The 24,337-nt window shown below is 41.2% G+C and overlaps 1 protein-coding gene across 1 annotated transcript; it reads left to right on the top strand.

Annotated features, from left to right (window-relative positions):
* Positions 1-13,863: 13,863 nt before the first annotated feature.
* On the top strand, positions 13,864-24,124 carry qdpra (quinoid dihydropteridine reductase a). The gene is made up of 7 exons (XM_062393283.1): positions 13,864-14,025; positions 14,149-14,241; positions 15,591-15,687; positions 16,615-16,755; positions 19,143-19,251; positions 21,497-21,580; positions 23,092-24,124. Exons 1-7 carry the CDS (start codon positions 13,942-13,944, stop codon positions 23,192-23,194), a joined length of 711 nt encoding a protein of 236 aa, XP_062249267.1. The 5' UTR covers positions 13,864-13,941; the 3' UTR covers positions 23,195-24,124.
* Positions 24,125-24,337: the final 213 nt, after the last annotated feature.

Here is a 24,337-nt window from a genome sequence, read left to right as displayed (position 1 = left end):
TATGTAGAACTATGCAATATCGAAAAGGTTCTTGGTTTGATTCCAAGTTTTTTGATAACAATATGTGATATTTTGGGGTTTTCACAATCGAAATGTCAAAGTCCTTCCACTCTTGCTTCAGGGATGAAGGGCAGAAACTTCATCACTTGTCAGGGAAATATAAACAGTATTTGAATATGTGACAAAAGTTTCCTCGGGTAACAAATCAGCATTCAGATGATTCAAATATGCTTCTCCTTGCCCCCTAGTTATCAAACCCCCAAAGCAGCCTCAGCTGATCATCTCCTCCTTCTGCATTCATCCCATTTCCCTCCATTCAATCAGTGGTGGCTGCATTGTTCCTCAGATAAGTAATCTCAGTCACACACAGAGCAGAGAAACCAGAATAATGAAGACAGCGCCGGAGATATAAAAAGAAAAAAAAAAGAAGAAACCTGGGACTTTGGAGATTAATACCGTAGTTAAACATCTGACATGTTTTCATGTACACACTGAAAACCAGTCATCGGCTTTGTGCAGTCGTGTCACCGTAATCAAACGTGATGTGTGTGCTGATGCCCACTCAGCGCACATGGCAAATGTGCTGCTGCTCCTGCAAAATGAACTTATAGCATGATTCATTAGGGCAAATGAGAGAGAGCTCTCCCTTGACATTCTCCCCATGAATCCAGAGCTTATGTTATCACACCTGTGCTTATACACAACCCCTGTGTGTGTGTGTGTGTGTGTGTGTGTGTGTGTTTGTGTCACACGAATGCGGCTGAGATGGCTTTAATTTATCATGCACACAATGAATGCCTGGCTCGCTGACTGGGAGAGAGGAGGAGGGAATTGTCTTCATGGGTAAGATATAGCACGTCTTAGTGTTTTGTTAATACCAGTGGGGGAATTTGTTTTCTTTGTGTGTTATTGTGTACATGACTCTCGGTGTGTGTGTGTAACTGAGTTTCTATGTGATTTAGTGGATGTGGCTGCACAAAGTGAGGCAGTAGAAAGTTCACTATTTACATGCATTTGTGTGTGTGTGCATTACACAAAAGAATGGGAACGTGTGTGTGTTTTTTTGAGTGTCTGTTGCAGGGATTGTAATGGATAGTGACACATTGTACGGGGAGCGTCAGCAGGAGCTTGCTCACACAGATGTGATATGTGACCAGTTTCACATCCCATTATCCAGTAAACCACGCGGTGTTGTGCGCGGCTCCAGATTGCGATGTCAACTCGGCGTCGTACATTCTCTGCGACTGCCGCATTAGGAACCGAGCATATGGCTCCTTCTCCCCGCTCTGCTCGAGGAGAGAGATTCTTTATTGTGGATCCATCTTCCCGAGCGGAGGCTTTCCATTTGACCTCTGTGAATGAATGCAGCAGTCGTGCCGGAGAATCAACCCCCGGCATTCACCCCGAGAAACTGATAGATGAATCCTGTCAGATGCCTTTTTAAAGGGAGGTTTCTATTGTTAGAACAAAACGAAGTTTATTGTTACAAACTTATTATGGAAAAAAAAATGGAGGAAGCTTTATTAGGTCAGTGATTTAGAGCCAAACTCATCAATGTGTCTATTAGCGAGCAGATTAAATGTTTGTAACAGGACACAGAATCTAAAACCTAGTGTTTCAGACAGAGGCTGAACAGAGGAGCTGCAGCAATATACAGGGATGTGTTTTCAGAGCATGTAAACCTGCTCAAGTGGTATCCTCACTTAAAATCATGAACCTGAAGATGAGCATCTTGCCAGTGAGAGCAGCACAGATGCACATGTTATATAGAACAATGAGTTAACCTTACCCAGTAACAGTGGAAGCTGAAGAACGCTGCTCAGGTGCTCCTCTCGTACACATCCCACCTTTCTGTTTATCTGATGTGTCCCAGTGCTCCTGCACGCTTTCAGCAGGCCCCTCTCGCAACTGCTTTGCCGGAGTCATTTATGCACAGCGTGATACTTTGAAAATGAGTGGAAGTCTTTGCTGAGTCACTCCTAATGGAATACTCTGCTGCCGGCACATTCATAATGCAGCAGTCGCAGCACTTTGAGTGAGAGCTTTTGTCTCTGGATGGAGGTCGGAGTCCAAACATCGCTCTAATATCAGAGACTGGAAATCCAAACACATCCAAGTAGGACATCCCACCACCTCCCCTTCCATGTGTGGCCAGTTGGAATCTAAGTATTTATCTTAATTAGAAAGACAACTATAAAAAGGACAGAAGCCCTTTGCACGCAGGTTAGTAATTATGATCATTATTTTCATGGGACGTCCTAGGGATGGCAAAGAAAAAAAAACATTAGCATCGCCTTCTGCAGCCAAATGTTCCCCCCGAAGGATCTGGACCAAAAAAGTGGATCAGCTCTGATCAAAACCTTTTATACAACCGAGAGCTGTAGAACTTTTGAAGTGAATCACAGCCGAGCATTGTTTCCCAAAGGATGTGGACTGGAATCTGAAACTGAGGGAACCAACACATGAAACACTTCTTTGACATAAAGAGACACGGTCCAGATTTAAAACAAAAAAACAAAAAAATTGCCCTATTCCAGTGCAGGTTTATCTTCTGGCTTCACGTGTCGACTGCATTTAAATGTCCTCTGACCACAGGAGTGAAATCCTACCATCACATTCTAATGAAGTAAACAGAACATTTATTATACACTGAGGCTACGTTTTAACACCAGGCTGTAAATGTTATCGCAGAAAATTATACCAACAAGCTGTGGTTTCAAAGAACCAGTAAAACATTGTGTGAAAAAAAGAGAAGAAGAAGTTATTTATTCAAAAGCTCTATTTAAGAAACAGCACAGAAGCGTTTGATGCTGATACAAACAACGTGTAAAGCAGAAATGTACTGCTGCAGCTGCGTGAGGTGGAGCCAGTTTGAACTAGTTCACAGTTTGATAGCTGCACACTGTGATTCATAGGTGTCCTGCCGTCTTTGAAGGGTCATAAAATACATTTGAGGTGTTGTGAGATGATTCATGAGAGAGAGAAGAAGAAAAAACTCAGCTCATTAATGGGGGTCTGGGTCTCAAACTGTAATTTTGCTGTGTATGAAACAATCGGGGATGTGTGGAGTGGAAACGTGTCTTTGGTGGACTGATGAACAATTCACAGATTCCTGAAACAGAGCTGTTGGTAAGTGATAACTCTGCCAAGACCGAACAGCCCTCTTATTAAACCTTATTTAAATTCATTAGATCCACGGTTTTATTTGGATCTCAACCAAATTGCACACTCTTATGAATATTATTCCCCTAATATTCAAGATTTTTATAAAGATCCATTCAAATTGATCTGTTCCCCGATCCGGATTCACACAATAACTTTATGAGTCATGTTAATTTAAGTTTCTTAATCGTATATGTTTTTCGTATATGTTCTGAAAAGTATTCGTCACGATATACGGCTATTTAAGTTAATGTTGTAAAATGGAAGCAAGGAGATTTCCCTCTGAAATGTAGTAGAAAAAGTACATGAGCGATTTGAGGGAAAGAGGAGGATGAGTTAGATGGAGGCTCTGAGAAGTGAAGAAGCTGATTCGTTTCATTACCAAACTCTGAAAGGAAAAGAGAGTGAGATGAAATATCTTCCTTGAGAAGTTCGTCTGGACGATGGACTCATGTGCACAAAGACAAACCAGTGAGATGAGCAGAAATCGTACAAATGGACGTTAAGAGAGGTTTTCTGTGAATCAAATTATCTTCAGCTTTAATCATGTAATTCCTGGTCATTTTCAGAACAGTAGGTTTTTTTAAAACGTGTGTTTCTGTAATTAATCTGAACATCTCATTATGTTCGACATCTGAATATTCCCACGACACACACACACACACACGTGTGTGTGTGTGTGTGTGTGTCTGCTTTGTGTCTAATGAACAATCCAATCACGCTGCTACACTTACATCTATGATTTATATGCACGCCTGCATCCTGTCCATATTGTGATCACATCTCATTATGCAGAACAAGTGGGACATGGCAGCTCTACAACCTGGACGTTCTTTAGCTTTCGCAGCAGTGGGGGGGTCGGAGAGCCTGGGCGGGTCGGGGGTGCGCTCATGTCTGATAGAAGAATGGTGAGTTCTGCTTTGGTTTCACTTCAATGGGGGACAATAGAAAGTAGATGTACATGCTGAAGATGCTTCAGGTTGTCGGAGGATAATTCTCGGCAGAGAAGTTGAGCAGAACTTGATTCAAGGTTTGCTGGAGAGCAACATTTCACGGCCCTCTCGTATTCACAGCGTCTGAAAACCAGATTCCAGCTCAGTGACCCTCTCGAGATCGGGTCCATTCATACATCTCAACCCACTTGAAGTTGATAGTGTGCTGGAGTGGTGCATGTTTCCAAGATTTCCAATTAAATTCTCACAAAACAGTGTAGAGTAATCTTGGAGTTCAGGGGCAGAGGCTCCATTCTTCCCAGTCCAAGGACCATTACTGGGTTTTTCAGCAAATCTAATAAAAAAAACTATTAGGAAAATGTGCAAGAGACAAATTAATATGAAAAAGTGAAATACTAAAGTGAGATACTCTGCAGTGTATATAATTACTGTGTAGAGTCTACACAGTAATTATGTTTTTTTTTATAGTTTTTGACTGTAAATCTCTTGATAAGAAATATTATGTACAATTTACAAAATATAATTCAACATATACATTCAGTTATTTGTTACAATACATCATAAGCTGTTTAAGGAAAGAATTGTACCAAGACTCAACTACTGACCTAAAATAGGAAAAAGTCAAACAATAAAAGTTCTAAGATTCTGATTCAAAATGCCTACAATGCATCCGTCCTATAAAATAACTGACTGTGTCATATTCAGTCCAACTTTCACAGTCACAGACAATATTATCTTTTAAATATTCTTCAAAGACGTATTTCTCTTCACACCATCGTCCTGCTCCTGGACTTGTTCATCAGTTTCCTTCCTGCTGCGTCATGTGTGTTTCGTTTCTTTGCCCTCGGGCTCGATCACCTTCACAGAGAAGAAGAGTGGATGATTAAAGGATTCGGGCTGAAAAGCATCTCAGTGGATCTGGTGCACGGTTCATTGGACAAACATGTAATAAATTCACATGTTTCCTGAAGAAGTGCGTGAAGAGAAGAACATCGTATTCAGGTTATTAACAGAAGACGAGTTCATTTCAGTTTATGTAGAGTCCGTTCGCTTCCTGTTCTAAAGTTTTGAGTGATGTGAGTGAACACGCACACTGACTTGGTTGTTTTTCTTTTTGAGATTCGGCTCCAGCTGAGTTTTGGTGATAAGTGAAAAGCTTGATATCGATGCTATAATTCAAATTCCAGTATGCTTGTTTTTTGGAAAGGATCAAAGCTTTAATGATGTTGTTGACAACAATATCTCTTCACAAGAAATGATGCTGCTCTTCTGTCTCATCATCACTTTTGTAAGCAAGTACAGAAGAACATTATTAATCGAAGACATTTCCGAACTGCCTAACTAACTAAAATAATCAGCAGTGCTTTGATTCTATGCATCATCATCTCAGTTTGGTTTAACTGATTCTAGATGAAGATATCCACTAAACCCACTGAGGGATTCTATATGACTCATTATTGATTGGTATAATATATTTTATAAATATCCATCAGCTGGAATAACAGTTAAGCCTACATTACATTATATAGTCCTACATTTTTATTTATTCCCAAATCTAAATAATCTCCTGCTAAACAAATTTCAAGCTTGTATGGCTTTTCTCTTGAATGCATTATTCATTGAAGCTGCACAGGAGCAGAGAACAAGCCTGAAACACAAAATGCTGTTAAATGTTTATATCTCTTCTTGTGCCATGCTGTCCAAAGGTCAAAGGTCAAAGGTCAAGGTCACTGTGACCTCACAAAGTGTATGTTTTACCTTGTGGATGCAACATCTCCGAAACGACTGGAATTGATTCTTTCACACTAACATTCACTTGAGATTCATCTGGGTAGCCTGAGGTCAAAGGTCAATGTTTATGTTTCCCTTGAACATGATATCTTAAGATTTGTTCTAATTTGGTACAAACTCTCCTTTAGACTCAAAGATGAGGTGGTTTGATTCTGGTGCCTGGATGGAGGTCAAACGTCAAGGTCACAATGACCTCATGTTGCTGTGTTTCCGGGGTCAAAGGTCACAGTGATGTAGAAATATGTTCACCTAAACTACTTGAACTACATTTGTTTTGAGTGACATCAGAAGCCAGGAGGACTTAGACTGAGGTAAATGTGAGCAAATCACAAATGGTAGATAATTATAAATTACTAGAATAATTACCCCAAACAAAAATATTTCAATGTGAACAACATAAACAGAAGACATGAAATATGAGAATTAACTTTCACATCTTTGGGTGTACAGTTCAGTGTCGGCTGATCTGCACCGTGCTTCAGATACTTAACAAAACTTTAACTGTCGAACAACTTAAAAACTTTTGCTGTTCGATTAACCGCACAACCAAAAATCTGTTTCCCTTTTCCAACAATCAGAGAATATTCGTCATGACCTCGATGGTTCCAGAAGCTGAAGAACTTCTTTTTCTGATTTAATATTCCTCTAAAACTGAAACCAAGTTGCTTTTTTTACTACATCCTCAGAAAAACAGATTTTTATTTGTAACAAAGAGGTGCTGGAACAAACAAACTAACTAAATGTCTCATGACAACAGCGGTGTTTCCAGTTCTGTGGGGCGCACCCGAGTCAAAGCTGATATTTGGCTCTAAATGTCAAACCTCAGCCACAATCCCCTGTTTTATCTTTTAACCGTTTCTGACTCTGAACATCAGCATCAAAAGTAAACAGGATATATCTTGTTTCATCAGTTAGAAAACCTTTGCAAGATAAGTTTTATTTATCTCTCTTCACCTTCTGGTTCTCGGTAAAAATAAAAGTGTTTGTGATCTTCGTGGCTTCTTCAGCATCGTTGAAAGTGAACTGAAAGAATCTGAAGCAGCCACGTAATACTTTCCTCAACAAGGGATTGGAAAAGGCTGCACACAGACATGTCATACTTTAACTGTTCAGGTTGATTTTAGGACGTAAAGGTGACATTTCTTTCTTGGAATGTTTTACACAATATCTGCCTCCGTGTGACTTCACTCTCCCTCAAAAGAAACTTTGCGCTTATCATCACAGCTTCTTTTTTTTTTTTCAATCTAATGTCTCATCCTAATGAAATAAACACGAATTTACGATTCTATTTAAACTCTTCTATTTTTTAATCATCGAATCATCGCCAGTTAAATAAACCTCATCAACCAAGATACAGTGTCATAAATGAAGAAGCAGATGCCGAGAGTCTGTGGATAAAGGCCGGTTTTCCTCTTGTGAAGCCTGAAATGCTGTGATGTGCTGTGTTCCATCTCCTGAAATGAGTTTACAAGAAGATCCAGGTGGAGAAGAACAACAGGCAGACATGGCGTCGGCTCAATTAATCATAACTACAAGATGTAGACATGAGGGAGTAGCTGCACTTTTGCAAAAGACTTCCCAGACGTTTTCCATCTTTAAAGCCCGACGTCCACGGCACAGATGGATCAATCCCGCTTCGCTCCCCCCCCCCCCCCCCCCCCCACGACTCCGCTGTGATTGTTTCCTCACACCCATGAAAGTAAGACTTCAATAAGCACCTGCACAGACAGAGGTGATTCCCTGGGATTTTACCTCCAATCTCTCTCTAATCACAGCTTCACCCTCCTGTGAAACCTCCTCCAGCTCCCCCACTCCCTCCCCTTCACTACAGTATCACACTATCGCTTTATTGCTCCTCCACGTGGATCTCAAGTCTTACTGGAGGCAAACTGCACTTTCATCCTGCATCAGACGCCGCTGTCTCCTCCTCTGTCTACCAACAGATTACCTCTCTCCCCCTCCCTGCGTCTCGCCTCCCGGTAAACTCCTGACACCAATATCATTTCATAATCCACTTTCGGGGCGAGCGGCTCCGAGATCCGAGACACTGCAGCCCTCGAGCTTTGCTATTCCTCTTCTATGTTTAGATCAGCTGTCCCACAACACACACAGTGTGTTTGTGTCTGGAGCTCAGACTTTGTGTACAGGCCTCTGGGACGCACAACCGCACTGTGATTTAACAGGATGCCCTGCTGCTTTATTTGGGTTTTTTATTATTTTTAATCTCTGTGTAATCTCTTAATTTGCATTTACATTATTTCCTCTCAAAAGAAAAAAGACATTAAAATTCATGTTTGCCATCATCCAAGCATCGCACAGGCTCAGTCATTTTTATTAAAGGCTCATGGGGACATCTAGTGTTGACTAAGGAAAGAAAAAAGAAAAAAAATGTTTAATATTTTCACTGCATGAAAAATAGACTAAGGTGGACACGATAAATCCTCGTCCAGAAGAAACAGGACACAGATACAAAGGAATTTATGTTGGATGTAACGTTGTACATATAATTTGTCTCAAGGCAAGATAAACCCCTTTGTGCACAGGGAGGTTCACGGCCTGTATTGACGCTTCATGTTGGAACCAGAAGACACAGAGGTGATGAGGATCCAGGTGTCCTGCATCAATATTTGCAAATATACTTTAAAAAGTGAATTTTCAAATATTGATAAGAACAGAGAATGTAGTTGTAATTTATACCAGCTTTGATATTTTCATGGAGGTGAAAAAGTATGCACCAAAATCCTCATATTTACCTTTCTATGTATTACAGAGGAGTTATTTTTCTCTACATATCTGTCCTCTGTGTTTTTGCAGTTGATTTATGATTTGTTTCTGTTGTGTTTCGCTTCCCTTTCTGTCTTTCTTCATGGTTTTCTATCTTGTTGTCGGCAGTTTCCATTTCTATGTGGTCACTCTGTGGTCGGCTTCAAAGAGAAGCTTCCTCCTGGGCACCGGCCCCGAGGCTCACAGTTCAAACGGGTCCCCAGGGGCCGTGGCCCGCCAGGTCCATCCATTTAGCCTGCTAACCCTCCCGTTTATCGTCCGTCTCTTTCCTCCCCTGCTGCTCTCTGCTTCCTCTTGTTTTGATTAGCTCCCATTAAGAAACCCCCTCCAAGTCGCACATGCAGCTTTCCGACACATTTACAAGTCATAAAGCATCGCAATCAACAAATTTGCCCCAGACAACTCTCTCCAAGCGTCCATTTGGAGGACGTCACAATGAAAGTGAGAATTCAAACGGCAACAAAGTGGTGCTTGACACAGCTTTGGGGATGAATGGGAAATCTGCCGCAGACTATGTCTCAAAAGTCTGTGAGTGAGAGCGAGAGAGGGTCCCCGGGGAGGGGGGGGGGGGGGGGGGGGGGGGCAACTGTGTCCTCTGTCGGAACTGAGGAAATCAGTCCAAACTGCTTGGCTGCATGAGGAGCGGCTGCTCGAGAGCAAAACAACTGACAACACTCATCAGCGGCAAAGAGGACAAGTGCAGCTAACTGATTTCTCAAGGTTTAATCCGCTGCTACGTGAAATGAGCAGAGGCAAATGTGATAACAGTGTGTGTCTGAAATGTGTTCACCTTGGGTTTGCTATTGTCTGACGCCAGATGTAGTGTTTCATTTTGGGGCTTTAGCTTTCGGGACAGAACGCTCTCAATGCTGCGAGTGAAGGACCTGTCATTGAAACAAAACAACTTTGTTTGGAAAAAAAACATACTGTACGCTGTTAGGAGCAGAGCATTTAATTAAAGGGATGAGGCGTAGATGGATGAAGGTAACTTCCAAATTATCATCCAACAAAGGTGCTGATATATCAGTGTTTGTCCATAGCTTGTTTTTGCTGCTTTTGCACTTTGTTCCCAAAGTGACAAACAAAACACAAGTCATTGTTTTTAAACTTGACATATTATAATAAAGGTTCAACTTACAATTCATCAGCTGCTGCATTCTACTGATTCTTGGATATATGGGAGCCATGGGCAGTAATAACAAAAGCTGTTGTCGTCGAGGCATCAGGTCTCATATCTAAAGTCATACTCATTCAGGAAGGATGAAAGCTGGTGGGGGAGTCACTTACCTGCCGTCACATTTTCAAAACCCAGATAAAGCCAAAGCCAGGGACAGTACAGCTGGAATCTCATATCTTCTCCTCAGTAACGGAAAAAGTGTTTATGATGTTGGATCCAGTCTCACTCAGACATATTGGCTCTGAGGGAATCCTGCATCTGAACATCTGAACTCTGCTTCTTAACATCTGAGAATGTAGAAGGAATGGAAATGTCCACCAGACTCCAACTTCTCCCTCTTTACTCTCTAAAAAGTTTGTAGGGACAGAAACAGTTGTCTTCCCTGATGATTAAAAACCTTTAATAGTCTTTTTTAATGTCATACTTCAGACTTAATCAATATCACAAGACGGAAACATCCACTGCTTTCACTTTTGAAATGTAAGTATACAGGGGATATAAAGGGGGGTTAGGGTTAGCGTATATAAAAACAAGGGGCATTAAATTGTTCTCGTCATATACGACTGCAGCTCTGTTACTGGGGACAGCGAGAATAGGCCGGATGAGATAGAGACACGAATCACGGAAATCCTCCGGAGACCAGAGGGTTTGGCCTTCGTGAAGTCCATGAAATGAAAACAGCTGATACTCTGAAACTCAGGAGGACGTCTACTATGACCTCCAAATCTCAATTTCAACCTTGAATCTTGTTCATTTCTGGTTCAAGGGTCAGGTTTGGTCCCACCATGCCTGTGCAGAGGACTAAACTCAAATCTGTGCTCGCTGACTGTAACTGCAGCCAGAGAAGCAACACAGAGACGCTGTCATCTTACTCAGGGGGAAACGGTATACGCGGATATTCAACAACATGTTGAAACTATTCCTTCAAAACCTGCAGGTGCACTGCAGGTTCCTACACCATCTCCACCGGAGAGAGAGAGAGAGAGAGAGAGAGAGAGAGAGAGAGAGAGAGAGAGAGAGAGAGAGAGAGAGAGAGAGAGAGAGCTCATGCTGGGGCTGGAAATGAGAGTGGATTTCTGCAGGTTCCTGGTCCAACACTGACAAACAACAGTCTTTCAATCGTCTCGGCCAAACCATCACTTCTTCAGTCGCCGCTCCTGCAACAACTGTAGTCATTATTGTGTCCACTTCACCCCATGAGCTGCTGGACCACTGACAGATACTCCACCTGGCAAGGATTGCCACGGTCTACTTCTAATTTTGTCGACTGTCGAAACCGGCAGGATGTCTCCTCCAGGTCTGAACCAGCCAGCGGGACATAATTATTGTGTGTTCCTTGGTACGTCACCCAGCTCTTGAGGAGAAGTGTGGTCGTTGCGCCTCACTGACTCCCATCACCCACACAGCTCCTCCTCATCTCACATTCTAAAGGAAATGCATGTGTGTTTGTTTGTTTGTGTGTGTGTGTGTGTGTGTGTTTCACAGCTTTTCTGCAGGAGATAGAGAGACGGGCAGGGAGGGCTGGCATAATGCTTTTGCTCACAACACTGGAAAACAGTGTGTATTTGTCTCGCTCGCACTCTCGTACAGTGTGTATGTGGGTGTCAAACTAGACAAACCATGCATTTATTCCCTGTAGCAGAAATGTGTGCCACATCCAGGTGAGTGTGACAGATCGGGGGCTTCACTACAGTGACGGGGAGCCAAGGCCGTCCTGCTTGTTTTATTCATGAGGAATGTCTAGTTGGCACTCGGCTTTGGCTCAGCACAGATAGCACAGCAGCAGAATAATGGGAAGCTGTAGCTCGCTGCTGTGTCATCACCATCATAGTCTTATAGCAGCACCTAGTGCTCACTGTATGAAAAATAAATTGCTGGCAGGAGCACAGCGATGCATTTTTAACTGTTTTACCCTTCAAACACATTCCTTTGTTTTAGAGTCAAACTTTTCCAATTGTTTTTACATTTACAAAGGCAAAAGGAAAGAAAGATGAAGTCTCTGTTCAGCATGTTATTATTATTTTCATTATAGTTGCATGAGTCTTGAAAAAAACAAGAGATTGGAGATTCGGAAATTAAAAAAATATCATAAGAGAGTAATGACATTGTTTGTATTTTGAGCTATTTTAATTCTTTGTATCCGTTGTACTGCGACTTTGCTTAACGTGCCTACCTACCTACCTATCCATCTATCCATCTATCTATCTATCTATCTATCTATCCATCTATCTATCTATCTATCTATCTATCCATATATCTATCTATCTATCTATCTATCTATCTATCTATCTATCTATCTATCTATCTTTGGGCTGAGAAACTGTTGGGAAAGTATATATCTCTGCATATCTTTCATTGTGTTTTTTGTGGCGTCAGTATGTTCATTCTCTCTATGCGTGTCCTTCTCATGTTATTTGTTCATTATGTCTAATATCTGTGTTGCATGTTTTTGGTAGCATCTGTCAGTGAGTTTCCTCGTAACATGAATATTCTTTTTTCTATTCATCATCGCTCTAAATGCTTTAAAATGATGAGTAACTTTCCATTTCAATTTGAATATTTTTTCTTTTGCCAACTTTGCCAACATATTTGCAGCGACTACAGATGAAAAATAGCCTCTTAGCTAAACTCTGGCACATACAGCATTTTTTTATAAATGTTCACCGACCCTGTTAAATAAATCAAGAAATAAATGGGGGGCTGTCATGGAATGTGTTGACTCTTTGCTTTTTAATTAAACAGTTGGAAATCCATTCATCATAAACATCCTTCTATGTGTTCCTCCGTTTGTGTGCATAACCTTGTTTTCTTCTACTTTATCATGTATAAAACCAAAGTTAAATGCAATATTTGAACTTGTGAGATTTGAAAGTTCCTGGGGCATTTGAGACATCACTTTTTGTTTGGTGCTATAGACAGTAGACATCCTTTTTTGATATATGATCATAAATTATTTATTAAATCTAAATAAGCCTCAGGTTGTGTCTATAGGCTTATAGGATGCAGAGATACCGAGAAAATGTACTTTTAAATTTAAAACGTTACTGTATAACTCCATTGATTAGGAAGCATTAGATCTTCTCTTTAGCTCCTTTTTTTCAGACATATTCTTCTTTTTTTTAACCTTTTACCTTGACCTTTGACCTTGACCTTGGCTCCAAAAGTTAATCATCAGCGACATGCTCCAAAGATTAGTTGAATTCCGTCTACACACACACATTTATACACACAGTTAAATTGATTGAGATTTACTTCTTGGAGACTAACTCTTCCCGGGTTATTACTTCCCTAACTCTAACTCTTAGCCTTAACCTAAACCTAAACCTAATGTTAGAACATGTTGTCAAGATAAGTCCCCATAAACTGAATGAGGTCCCCACAACATGGGTAATATCTGGAGCTCACATACACGCCCGACACATTTTTTTGTTCTTCTATTTCAGTGAGGACACTCATTGGCTTAATACATTCCCTCGCCCCCCACCCAACCTTAACCATCACAATCATATGCCTACAGTGAACCTAACCATACCTAATTCCAACCATAAAACCAGTTTTAACCCCTCAACAAGTTGAAAAAATAAGGACTTGTTAATATGTCCTCACTTGGCTCAAAGTGGTCCTCACAAATACATAAAGTAAAGTACCAATACACAAACACACACATTTCTTTGTTGACCTCCGGCCTTTTCCTCGACTCATTAGCGATATTCATTCATTCAAATGCCACACACACACACCAGAATAAACTGTTATTTCCCTTATATCAGATGATATGAGTCTGCACCTGTTGAAAGTTTGATGTCATTATCGATGTGTTATCATGTGAAACCACAACATGAGGTTTATAAATACATATTATTGGTGATTTGGTCTCATCATGTCGGATCTGGGTGGTCCAAGCGGTGCGATCGTGTAGTTTCCGACAGGACCTGAAAGCAGCATTGGTTCCTCCCACTTGTTGCAGCAGCAGCAGAGAAACGCCCCCTCCCCCTCAGCGTGTATTTAACTGACTGTCACACAGACACAGACACACACACAGTAACACTACTCTGATCATCACACACACACAACATGGCTGCACACCGGGTCATCGTCTATGGAGGAAGGGGCGCTCTGGGCTCCAAGTGTGTCCGGCTCTTCAAGTCCAAAGGCTGGGTGAGTGAGCTGCAGCCGCTCGGTGTAGCTGTGGGCTCTCTGTGATGCTAACTGCTAAGCTAACTGTCAGTGTGTGTCTCTCTGTGTGTGTGTGTGTGTGTGTGTGTGCGTGCGTGTGAGCAGTGGGTCGCCAGCATCGACATGGCAGCCAACGAGGAGGCGAGTGAAAACGTGATCGTGAAGATGAGCGAGTGCTTCGCGGAGCAGGCTGGACAGGTGGGATGAACACACGATGCTAACAGAGAGCAGCTAACAGGCTAAAGTTCAACTGAATCAATTAAAAACAACATGTCTTATTAATCATTCATTCGTTTACGATCATAAATGAATTTATCTGGGTTGTTCACTGTTTTCCTTGCTTTATTGATCCACACATTTGGGAAATTAAGTTGTTGCAGCAGCAGGCAGCTCAGAATGAGTAGACTAATATAAATATATATATATAAAATATAATATGAATAATAAATGCAGAGTATGTGCAAATATACTTCAACTGTACTGGTTTGTATAGACATGTTATAAAGTAAAGTGCAGTACAGGATCATTGCACGAGCAAGTAGAATAAAACCACTTGTACTTAAATATACATAAAGTTATTTTCTGTTAGAAATGATGCAGATAAGTGCAGAGACGTGAGAAATAAAACCAGCGCAGTATTTTATTTTACATTTCAATAAAAGGGCAAATTCGTATATATGCTCACATCCATCTGCAGTTATCATACAATATGTGGACAAAAGTATTGGGACGCATCTCTTTTCATCATCGAATTCAAGTGTTTAACTGAGATCAAAGAAAACAGTGGTTACAACTTTTATTAGAGGAAACGGTTTATAACATCATGGAACAGTGTGTCAATGTTTATTGCAGTGAGTATTTGTACATAAAGGGGGAACCAGCTCTATATGAAGGCATATGGATTTAAAATGAGATGTCATAACAGCTCCTGTAGGTGTCCGAATACTTGTGGCCATATAGTACATATTATTATATGACATTAATAATGTATGAAATGTAAAATGTCCCTACCCTTACTTTGGCAATAAGCAGCAATACGATAAAACAGCAAATCCTAAATAACCTTTTTAAAGAACATTGCTCGTCTGTTGGAAAATGTTTAGGCTGAAAACCCTTATTGCACACATTGTATTAAATTAATAAATAGTTGTGTGACATGTTTGACATCTTAAACCTCAAATAATATTCAGCTTAGTAAAATCTGGAATTTCAGAATCATGTTTCTTTTTCACATGACTTTTTATAACTGTTTTTAATCTCTTTCCTGTGACATTAGTCCCTTCAGGGCTTTGTTCTCTGAAGTGGTCACATGTCTATTTGTGTCTGAGATTCTTGAGCCTTTAAAATACAATAATATACACTTTTTATGTAATAAAGGTTATTAGAAACGTACGGACACTTTTGTTAAATTTTAATCTAAATCTCCTCCTTGTATCAGTTGATCTGAACACATCTCATGCATCGAACGTGTCCAGCTGACATTTGAACACCAGGTTCCGCGGCTTCGTGAAAAGATGTTTGCAAACGTCTCTTTGCTTTTCGTGCAGGTGACGGCAGACGTGTCCCAGTTGCTAGGGGAACAGAAAGTGGACGCCATCTTGTGTGTGGCCGGCGGATGGGCGGGAGGGAAATGTAGTTCCAAAGGTCAGAGTTCAACAACCTCTTGTTTGTCCTCGACATCATCAGCCACTTATTTCCCTGCAGCTCAATAAATTGCTCTTATGTAATTTTATTCTGAAAAGATGTGTGACAAAAATAATCCCCATTTATCTTTTTCCTTAATTATATAATGAATTTTAGCAGCTAAACACAAAACGTCCATTTTAAATCTGTTTTTCATCTTGTCAAACGTTCAAGTAAATAAAATGCATACTTAATCTTTCTGTGATATTTTAATATTGATCATGCGTGTTGTTGGATAGATGTGCAAACAAAAGCCAACTCATTACAAAACTGAAGTGTGAACAATGACATTGTCTTTCGGGGGATTACTTCTGGGATCGGTGCCAGAGTGCCGGAGACTCCAGGAAATTTCTGGTCTCTGCCAAGAAATAGTTGGCTTCATTTTCCCCTTTTGATAAGTGGCAGTTTGTCATATTTTTTACACTTTGGTTTTTGTGTCTCTGAAAAAAGACAAACAAAGTACAACATGTTCAGTTGTGAGCTTTACACGTGCTGGTGGTAGTTTTTGTAGACCGAAGCTTTCTGTAACGGACAAAAAGCTGATTTACCAACATTTTAAAATATTCCTTTTCAGGTCAACACATAATCATGCAAAGATTGTCCCGAAAGGAACAAATTATGTTTCTGATTAAATATTGTGGCTCCACAGAATTAAGTAGACCGGCATTTTACATCCTCCAAGACCCAACAATTTAAAACCAAATCAAGCTGTATCAAATTACACACTCACAGATATCACTCCTCTATAATATGCCAGATTTCAATGGGTTCTTTCTTGACCCATTTCTTCAACCAAGATTCATGAAAATGTTTATTTTTAGGTCAAACTTCTGACAAACAATTCAACCCTTTCTCCTTCCTTTCTAATCATTTTCTTTGTTTTCTCAGATTTATACAAAAACTCAGATCTTATGTGGAAGCAGAGCGTGTGGACCTCGACCATTTCCAGCCACCTCGCCGCTCTGCACCTGAAACCCGGCGGCCTGTTGACTTTGGCCGGAGCGAAAGCGTCTCTCTCAGGCACTGGAGGTGAGGCACACGTCTGTGGTGTTTACCCTTGTTGTCGGGATGACCCCGGTTTGGCCGCGTGTCGTGTCCGGGTTCCAGGCGGACTTTGATTTACCGGAGGCGACATTGTGCATACGTCTCTGTTGTCCAACCTGCCAATTCAAATAATGTAGGTAATGAAAGGCGCCGCAGGGCTCTGACCGGGGAATCGACACACTGATCAGAGGCACGGCCTGGCTCACACTGATGAAAACATCGGGGGGGTGGAAGGTGTCGATAAAATGGATCCGAGAAACAAAACCAGCACACAAAAAACCAGGGCAGCTAATGAGATCACGGGCAGCACTGGGACTCGGTGGTTAGGGACTCGGTTTCATAAAGAAAAAATCCATAGTTTAATTCTCAAAATGGCTTATTTGTCCATCAGGCAACATATTGTTCAGTTACTGACTCAAGTCCGATCTGCTCACACAGAGAGAGTTAATATTTCCAAATCTCACTGCCTGGAGTTCATAAGGCAGCTGAAAACTACAAAAGATTCTACATATGATAAATTAACGGAGCATTTATCGGCACAAATTTTGAAAATACTAAAAATGACATATACCATGTGACTTTCAGCTCGGATAAATTGTAACCTAATTTATCAACGTTACCAAAGGATCTTTAAAAAGTCTAGATTCGGCTCATCGGTATTTTAGACGTTGACAAGTCTTAAATACCATAAAATGAAATGTGCTAGTAACATGTTAACGTTCATTTGACGCTGTCATAAAACTATAAGCAAGACCAACCTTGAGCTGATAACTGATCTGATATCCTGATATTACACTCAATTAATACTTGTAATGCCAATTAATAATTGGCCAGTTGCAGTTCTATGACCACATCACCAGCCACGAGGCTTTGGTCTGTCCCCATGTAATGTGCAATGCCCTACACCCCCCCTCCCCCTCCCCCTCTCCTGCTTGTACCTAAGCCAACTGTGTGATGGGCTGTGATCCAACTCCACAGCAACACAAACCCCCTGGCTCAGCAGCTGAGCCCGCGAGCTCATTGGCTACGGACTTAGTGAGGGAATGACTCAGCAGTTGTGGCTGCACACACATTGTCCACATGGACGCAGCCGGTTAACTCGCCTGAAACAGACTGAAGCTCCGGGTGTCCTTTGTTCTCCTGTGGTTGTATACTGCACAAGCAGCTTCTATAGAGATTGTGATGTGAACATTATCACAGAATTACTCTGAAAAATCAGACTTTATAAATGAGTCATTGAACATCAACTGGTAAGAAATATAACCTATAATATAACACTTTAGCTATGGGATGATTAAGAGATGAATGTGACTTTTGAATCAAATCAAAGTTTATGAAAAATCCAATTTAAAATGTTGGAAAACAAATCATTGGGATTTCCTTCAACCCATCGTGTCAAATATGAAAGAAACTGGGAGATGATTCTGAGATTGACTCGATTTTCTTGCCCTTAAACCAAATCGGGTTCCGTTTGAAAAGATGCAGACGAAGAGATGGATTTCCAACCTCGTGAGTGAGTTTGTGATAATCCTGATCTCCGAGTTAAAGGTTAAACCCTAAAAGACCAAATGGAGAAGACTCCTCATGTGACATGTGGTGGGTTTTCTCCCATAATCTGCGATTATCCTCCAAGAAATGCAGAACATTACATGCAACAATCGACTGGACGGCAAACGAGCTCAGACATTATTGACTCCACCTCACAGAGACACAGGAGACGGGGATTAAACAAGTCAGCAGGGCAGACATCAGAATAAAACAATGAGACACCTCCACTGGACAGAGACTCTTTTCAGAAGTTTCAACTTTGTCTAATGATAAATATCTACATTGAGGTGGTTGTATTTCTATAAGTCTGATTAAATCACCTTGTCTTTAACTTTTTCGCCATTTACTCGTGCTTCTTTCCTCTTTTTTTTTTTTTTCATGATTTCTGCTTTTAGAGAAAAACAATAACTTGAAAGAAAAAGTATGGTCACCACCCCTTGTTCCTATTGGTCGGTGTGACGCAGGCCTATCACGAGACGGGTCGAAGGGGGGTGGGCAGATGCTTTGCATTCTTTGGGAAGCCTGTTTAGATTTTTCTTTTCTTTTTATGGAGGGGTGGGGGGACAACAACTGATTCCAGATGTTGAAGTTATTAACTCCGGGTTTGTTCAGTGTAAAGATTCAGTTTGAAATAAACCAACTAACTTCAGAAAAAAGAACAAGCACTTGACACATGGTCTGTTTCCTCCCTCAGAATCTGTGATGTCCCTCCACCTGACCACTCTCTGCTAAATCCTTCCACTCCTGTGCACAGTGTGTGATATATGTGAAGTCCTGTGTACTGCATTTGCTTTAAAACTAAATGTTCAATCTGGGATCCCCAGGCATGGTGGGCTATGGCATGGCCAAGGCTGCCGTCCACCAGCTGTGTCAGAGTCTGGCAGATGAGAACAGTGGGATGCCATCGGGAGCCGCCGCTGTGGCCATACTACCGTAAGTACTGCAGGGCAAATGGTGTGTGCACACTTGGTTGTGATGCTTCTATGGCACCATGGTGCGTGGCAGATGGGACATAAGTGAAACATCTAATTCTCAACATGTTCATAGCTTGAAAGTGACTAAAGTTTACAGCTTGCTCATCTGTGGAGGAAGGGGTCTGTAGCATCGCCCTCACACATTCAGTTCGATTCAGCTTGAGCTGTTTTATATTTAAGGACAAATCCCATTGACATACAAGATGTGGAATATTATTTAAATATAAAATCAGTTGCTGTTGTGTTTCCACCAAGTTTGAGGTTGTGTCCTTGTCTTGTTGTCTTCTGTATGTTTGGTCCAGTTCCAAACCACCTGCACTATTTTTCCCTGAAGGTAACAGGATGCTAGAATTAGTACAAACAAAAGGCTTCTCTCCCAGAGACACCTGCGTCTGTCTGTAGCTCATCTGTCTGTAGCTCATCTGTCTGTAGCTCAACTGTCTGTAGCTCATCTGTCTGTAGCTCATCTGTCTGTACAGAGATATTTCAGTGCAGAGTTGAGAAGCTCGATGACTCGGGAGAGGATGCAGGCGATGGAAGTATTTTGTGTACTTTCATGCAGGACCTGTGCTGTAAAGTCTTTAGGTTAGTTAAGATCAGAAGTGGAGACAAGCATGGCACATTTTAATAATTTCATATCCCCAATACTGGATAAATATCTACATTAATACAGCAATTCATCTAAAAGTATATTACTCAGCCTCTAACATGCATTTGGTTTGAAAAAGAGTAACATTTTCCTTGAAGTCTCTAAAAAGCATTGAAATTCATTTGAAACGTGTGCAGATCCCAGGGTTGTTGTGTTTGTGAGATCTGTCGTTGGTCTTTTTTTGCAAATGAAACAAAAGACACACAACCTTCAACCATGATGGTGTAATACAAGACGACAGTTGATCTGTTTTCCCATGGATGGAGCGAGTGTTGTTTTGGTGTCATATTAAACCATGTGCACTGTAATTGGTAGAAAACAGAGTAATTTCGTTAGAAATACAGGACAAACTAACAGTCTGACTTTAGTTATCTCCTTTTCCTTCTTACCTATTGTCAGGTTTTGTGCTTTAGGTAGAAAAGAAGTCTCTTATATTTACTGTAGCATAGAAAATATAGCTCTCTGTAGCTTTAGAGGCACCAACAATGCACACAGCCAGCGGACAGAGCGGAGATGGAAGCTATTGTGCCGTAAAAGCTGTGCCCCACACTCCTTTTGTCATGTTCAGCGCATAAGTGCGAGGTGAAGATAAGCCGTGGGAATAAAAGATGGATAAGGCTGCCAGTTTCACCCCGGTACATCTCTGCTTGTGCACATGATCTGTTTCAGATGAACGACTCGCACCGAGACCTTTTCATCATCGCCCCTGTCTCTCTGCTCACTGCTTTTAAACCCGGTGTTTTTGCACCGTCATCGTGAAACGCTGAAAATGATTTTTTTTTTAGGGGTGGTTCTTGTCCGCCGCGCTCTCTTTGGCTGCATTTTCCAGCAGAATGAGGCCGGAGTGCCTCTCCAGCATGCTGTCACATCTGCTCAGTATTAGCCCCATGACTTGCATTTCTGTTTATAGCCTCCACCCCCCCCCCCCCCCCCAAACCCTTTGAGCTGCTTGGTCTATGTGCTCTTACACTCTGTAGCAGTGGAGTGTTCCTGCAAACGCCTGCAAACGAATGAACAGGGGTTTTCAAATACGTTTGACACAAATAAATAACATTTTAATGGACGTTACCATATCGAAAATGTAATCTCAGATTTTTCTGTATTCTTTTTGTCGCCTTTATGGAAGATAATCACATCCTGCATTCATTTAGATTTAGTGAAGATGTTTGATGGGTCATAAGCATCTGGATTATTCAGAAGAAAAGAAAGATAGATGATTTTCAGGCTCTGAAATGTAAGAAGTGGGTTTCATAGTATACTTATTTCCTCTGCTTCAGCTCCAGCTACTGACGCCATTGATAAGAGTCCAAACCACATTTACCTCTTTGAAATTCTGCCTGCTTCTGTTCCTTTAAGTGATATCTGAAGTCATCATAGTGGTAACATGATAATAAAAACAGCAACATGACGCAATTGATTTAATCTCCGTCCACACGAGGCCTGTGTTCGGTGCTGTGTGTGTGTCTGTGTGTGTGTGTGTGTGGAGATGCTGCCAGGGCTCCTCCCTCTCTACCTCCCCGACCTCCCTCTCACGTCATCTGGCTTCATTTGGCAGGGTTACCTTGGATACACCAATGAACAGGAAGTTCATGCCAGACGCAGATTTCAGTTCCTGGACGCCACTGGAGTACATTGCAGAGTGAGTGCAGAAGCAAATGAGGATTCACCAGAGTCATTTTATACTTTCACATTTTAGTGGCTATGATTACAATTTGGAAATTACTTTTTTTTCATGTATTTTGTCAATGTAGCATCACAAAGTTGATTTCTTCTTTTCTCGTCCTTTTTATAGATGGTTTACATTTAAATCTATAATGACTTTCCTATTTCCTTTGTTTTAATCTCTGTGTTGGGAGCTTCATGACTACAATTCACCCACCAGTATATTTTTTCAGTCGCTTGCTCTCGATAAAGTTACAAAAACATCAATACAAAGTCACAAAACGAGCCCAGAATACAAAGTAAATCGACCGGTGGCTATGTTTTCGTTTTAGTTTGACAGTATAGATTGTCTGTCACATTTTACACAGTAGGTGTGAAATATTGATATTGATCTTTCCATATTAAAAGTGTCAAGAGTAGCTGTTTTTCAGACTTCATATGAAGGAGAGTAAGTCTCCTTTGAGGTTGAAGTGGTCGCTGCCTCCTGCTGTTTGCTCACATGCATTTCAAATCAGAGAGTTTTACTCAACTCCCACAAGATGGATCGATCCACACTGACCTGGCACTGCAGTAACACTCAGAGGCCCAACTTGATTCTGTTCTAGTTACTTTCCTATCTAGAACACGTTTCTATCCATCATAGCAGTTCATCAGATTCAAGAATGTCATTATATTTGACTTTTTAATAAACTACAATGACAAACTGATCCAAGTTTTTGTAGGTATCCAACTTTTTAGCAATTCTAAAAGTGCTTTAAAACTGAAAAAATTAAATTAATAATTCAGATTGTATTATTTAGTCAAATCTGTGTTGTGTGAGCACCAGAACTCATCCGACTCCACGCTGGGTCCCTTTAGAAGGATGGTTGTGTGGATTTCCACCGTGTTTGCACCCCGGGTACCACGGGGGAGATAAGAGGGGATTTCATCCACTTTGATAATCCCTGAGGAAACAGATGAGAGTGTGAGAACGAAAATAGAAAGAATCAGGCTGGAGGGAAGTGGAAGTCTGTCCTTTTTCATCCCTTTTCTTCTTCTCCTCTTCTTACTCTGCTGTCGTTACTTAAAAGAGATGTTTCATTTGTTCAACCTTCAAACGTTATCCTCTGTTCACTAAAATATTGAAACACTTTTTTTAATCATAGAAGATCATCGTGATCGTCTACTAAAGGTTCTAGTGTTTTTTATATATATATATATATATATTTATTAACTCATATTTTAGAATAGCAGTGGAAAATACCAGCTGCGAGTAACCCTGGGAACAGGAGTTAATGCTGGTTACTAAAGTAGCTCTAGTTTTACTGGTTAATGTGTGATTATTAAAGTACTTATATTTTTATTTGTAGTTCCTAAAAAACACACTCTGAAGAAGAAAATTGTTTTTGGTCTTAATTTTCAGTTGAATTCATCACCAGTTGTTTGTTCTGTGGTACTTTAACCACTGGGACCAACAACCACTGATTTAATTTCTTTGTTTTCCCGCAGAATGTTCTTCAACTGGGCCACGGACGTGAAGCGCCCGGCGTCTGGAAGCCTGATGCAGCTGCTGACCTCCGGAGGCGAGACCCAGGCTGTGGCCGCTCAGTAGAGGACAGAGGGGAGAGCTGTGGAAACGGTGAGGAAGGGAGAGATAAAGATGGATGGAAGCAGAGCGAGGGAGAGAGGGAGAGATGGGGAGATGGAGAAGCACAGAGATGGAGACTGGAGGAGGGTGTTGGGAGTCGGAGTGATGAAGAGGGTTGGAGGTGAGGAAGAGAGATGGTGACAGAGGGGAGCTAAATAAAATGAGGAGGAGGAGAGGGGACGGCCAGATGGGTTTGTTTTGCAGAGGAGAGGAGGGGAGGGCTTTCTTTGAGAAGGCAGCCTCACAGCGCCATCTAGCTGTGGATCCCTACAAGTATCCCACTGCAGCGGTCAAGTTGTGTCTCATCTGTAAAAATGGTGATGCACCATTGGTCAGTTTTGGATGCTCATTCAAGGGTGAACTGCTTTTATCAACTTTAAAATATTCAAAAGATCAGTGTCAGTGAAAATGTGCTAAATGAAAAAATGTGAGTGTCCTCCTTGGTCAGGCCAGAATGGAAGCAGCCTCCAAGTGAGACCCATCTCAAATCTATGATATGATAACATAAGTGTTTTTTGTCTAATGTGAGAAAAAGAACGAGTCTCGAATGGACTTTTTATATATTTTACCTGACGTCTCTGTCCCCATGTCCCTCTGAAATGCCTGTGACAGTCAAACCCCCCCCCCCCATGTCCACCCTCTGTCCCGTGTGAGATCCCATTTTAGTTTCCCAGCGTCCCTGAAGGTCGCCTGCCACTGCGGAGCCTCTGAGGTCAAAGATAACCGCTGTCTTCTCTCAAACGTACAATAAGTGGAGTGGCCTTATTTTATGTTTGTATCCGTCAAGTCAAAGTGTCCTTGGTGGGAAAAAAAGGCTGCTCTGTTCCTGTGGGTTTTCTAAGTCGTGTATTGTAACCTTGTCAACATTCACAATAAAGAGTAACAACAAAAAGATCGATTTTGAGGTTTGAAAAGTTCATTGTTGAAATTGGAAAGGGAAACAAAGCTGTCTCCCTTCAAGGTCATTTAGTTTCACCTCCGGAATGTATCAGTGTGTGCAACTTGAAATTCTCAAAAATGGAGCAAAACGGGACAAATACATGAGACGTGCAGGACTGGCATTTAACCAAACTAATTAAGATGAGTCGCATATATACAAAGTAATAC

This window comes from Platichthys flesus, chromosome 8 (genome assembly GCF_949316205.1).
Source record: "Platichthys flesus chromosome 8, fPlaFle2.1, whole genome shotgun sequence".
Taxonomy (NCBI): domain Eukaryota; kingdom Metazoa; phylum Chordata; class Actinopteri; order Pleuronectiformes; family Pleuronectidae; genus Platichthys; species Platichthys flesus.
This window is presented reverse-complemented; position numbering and strand designations above follow the sequence as displayed.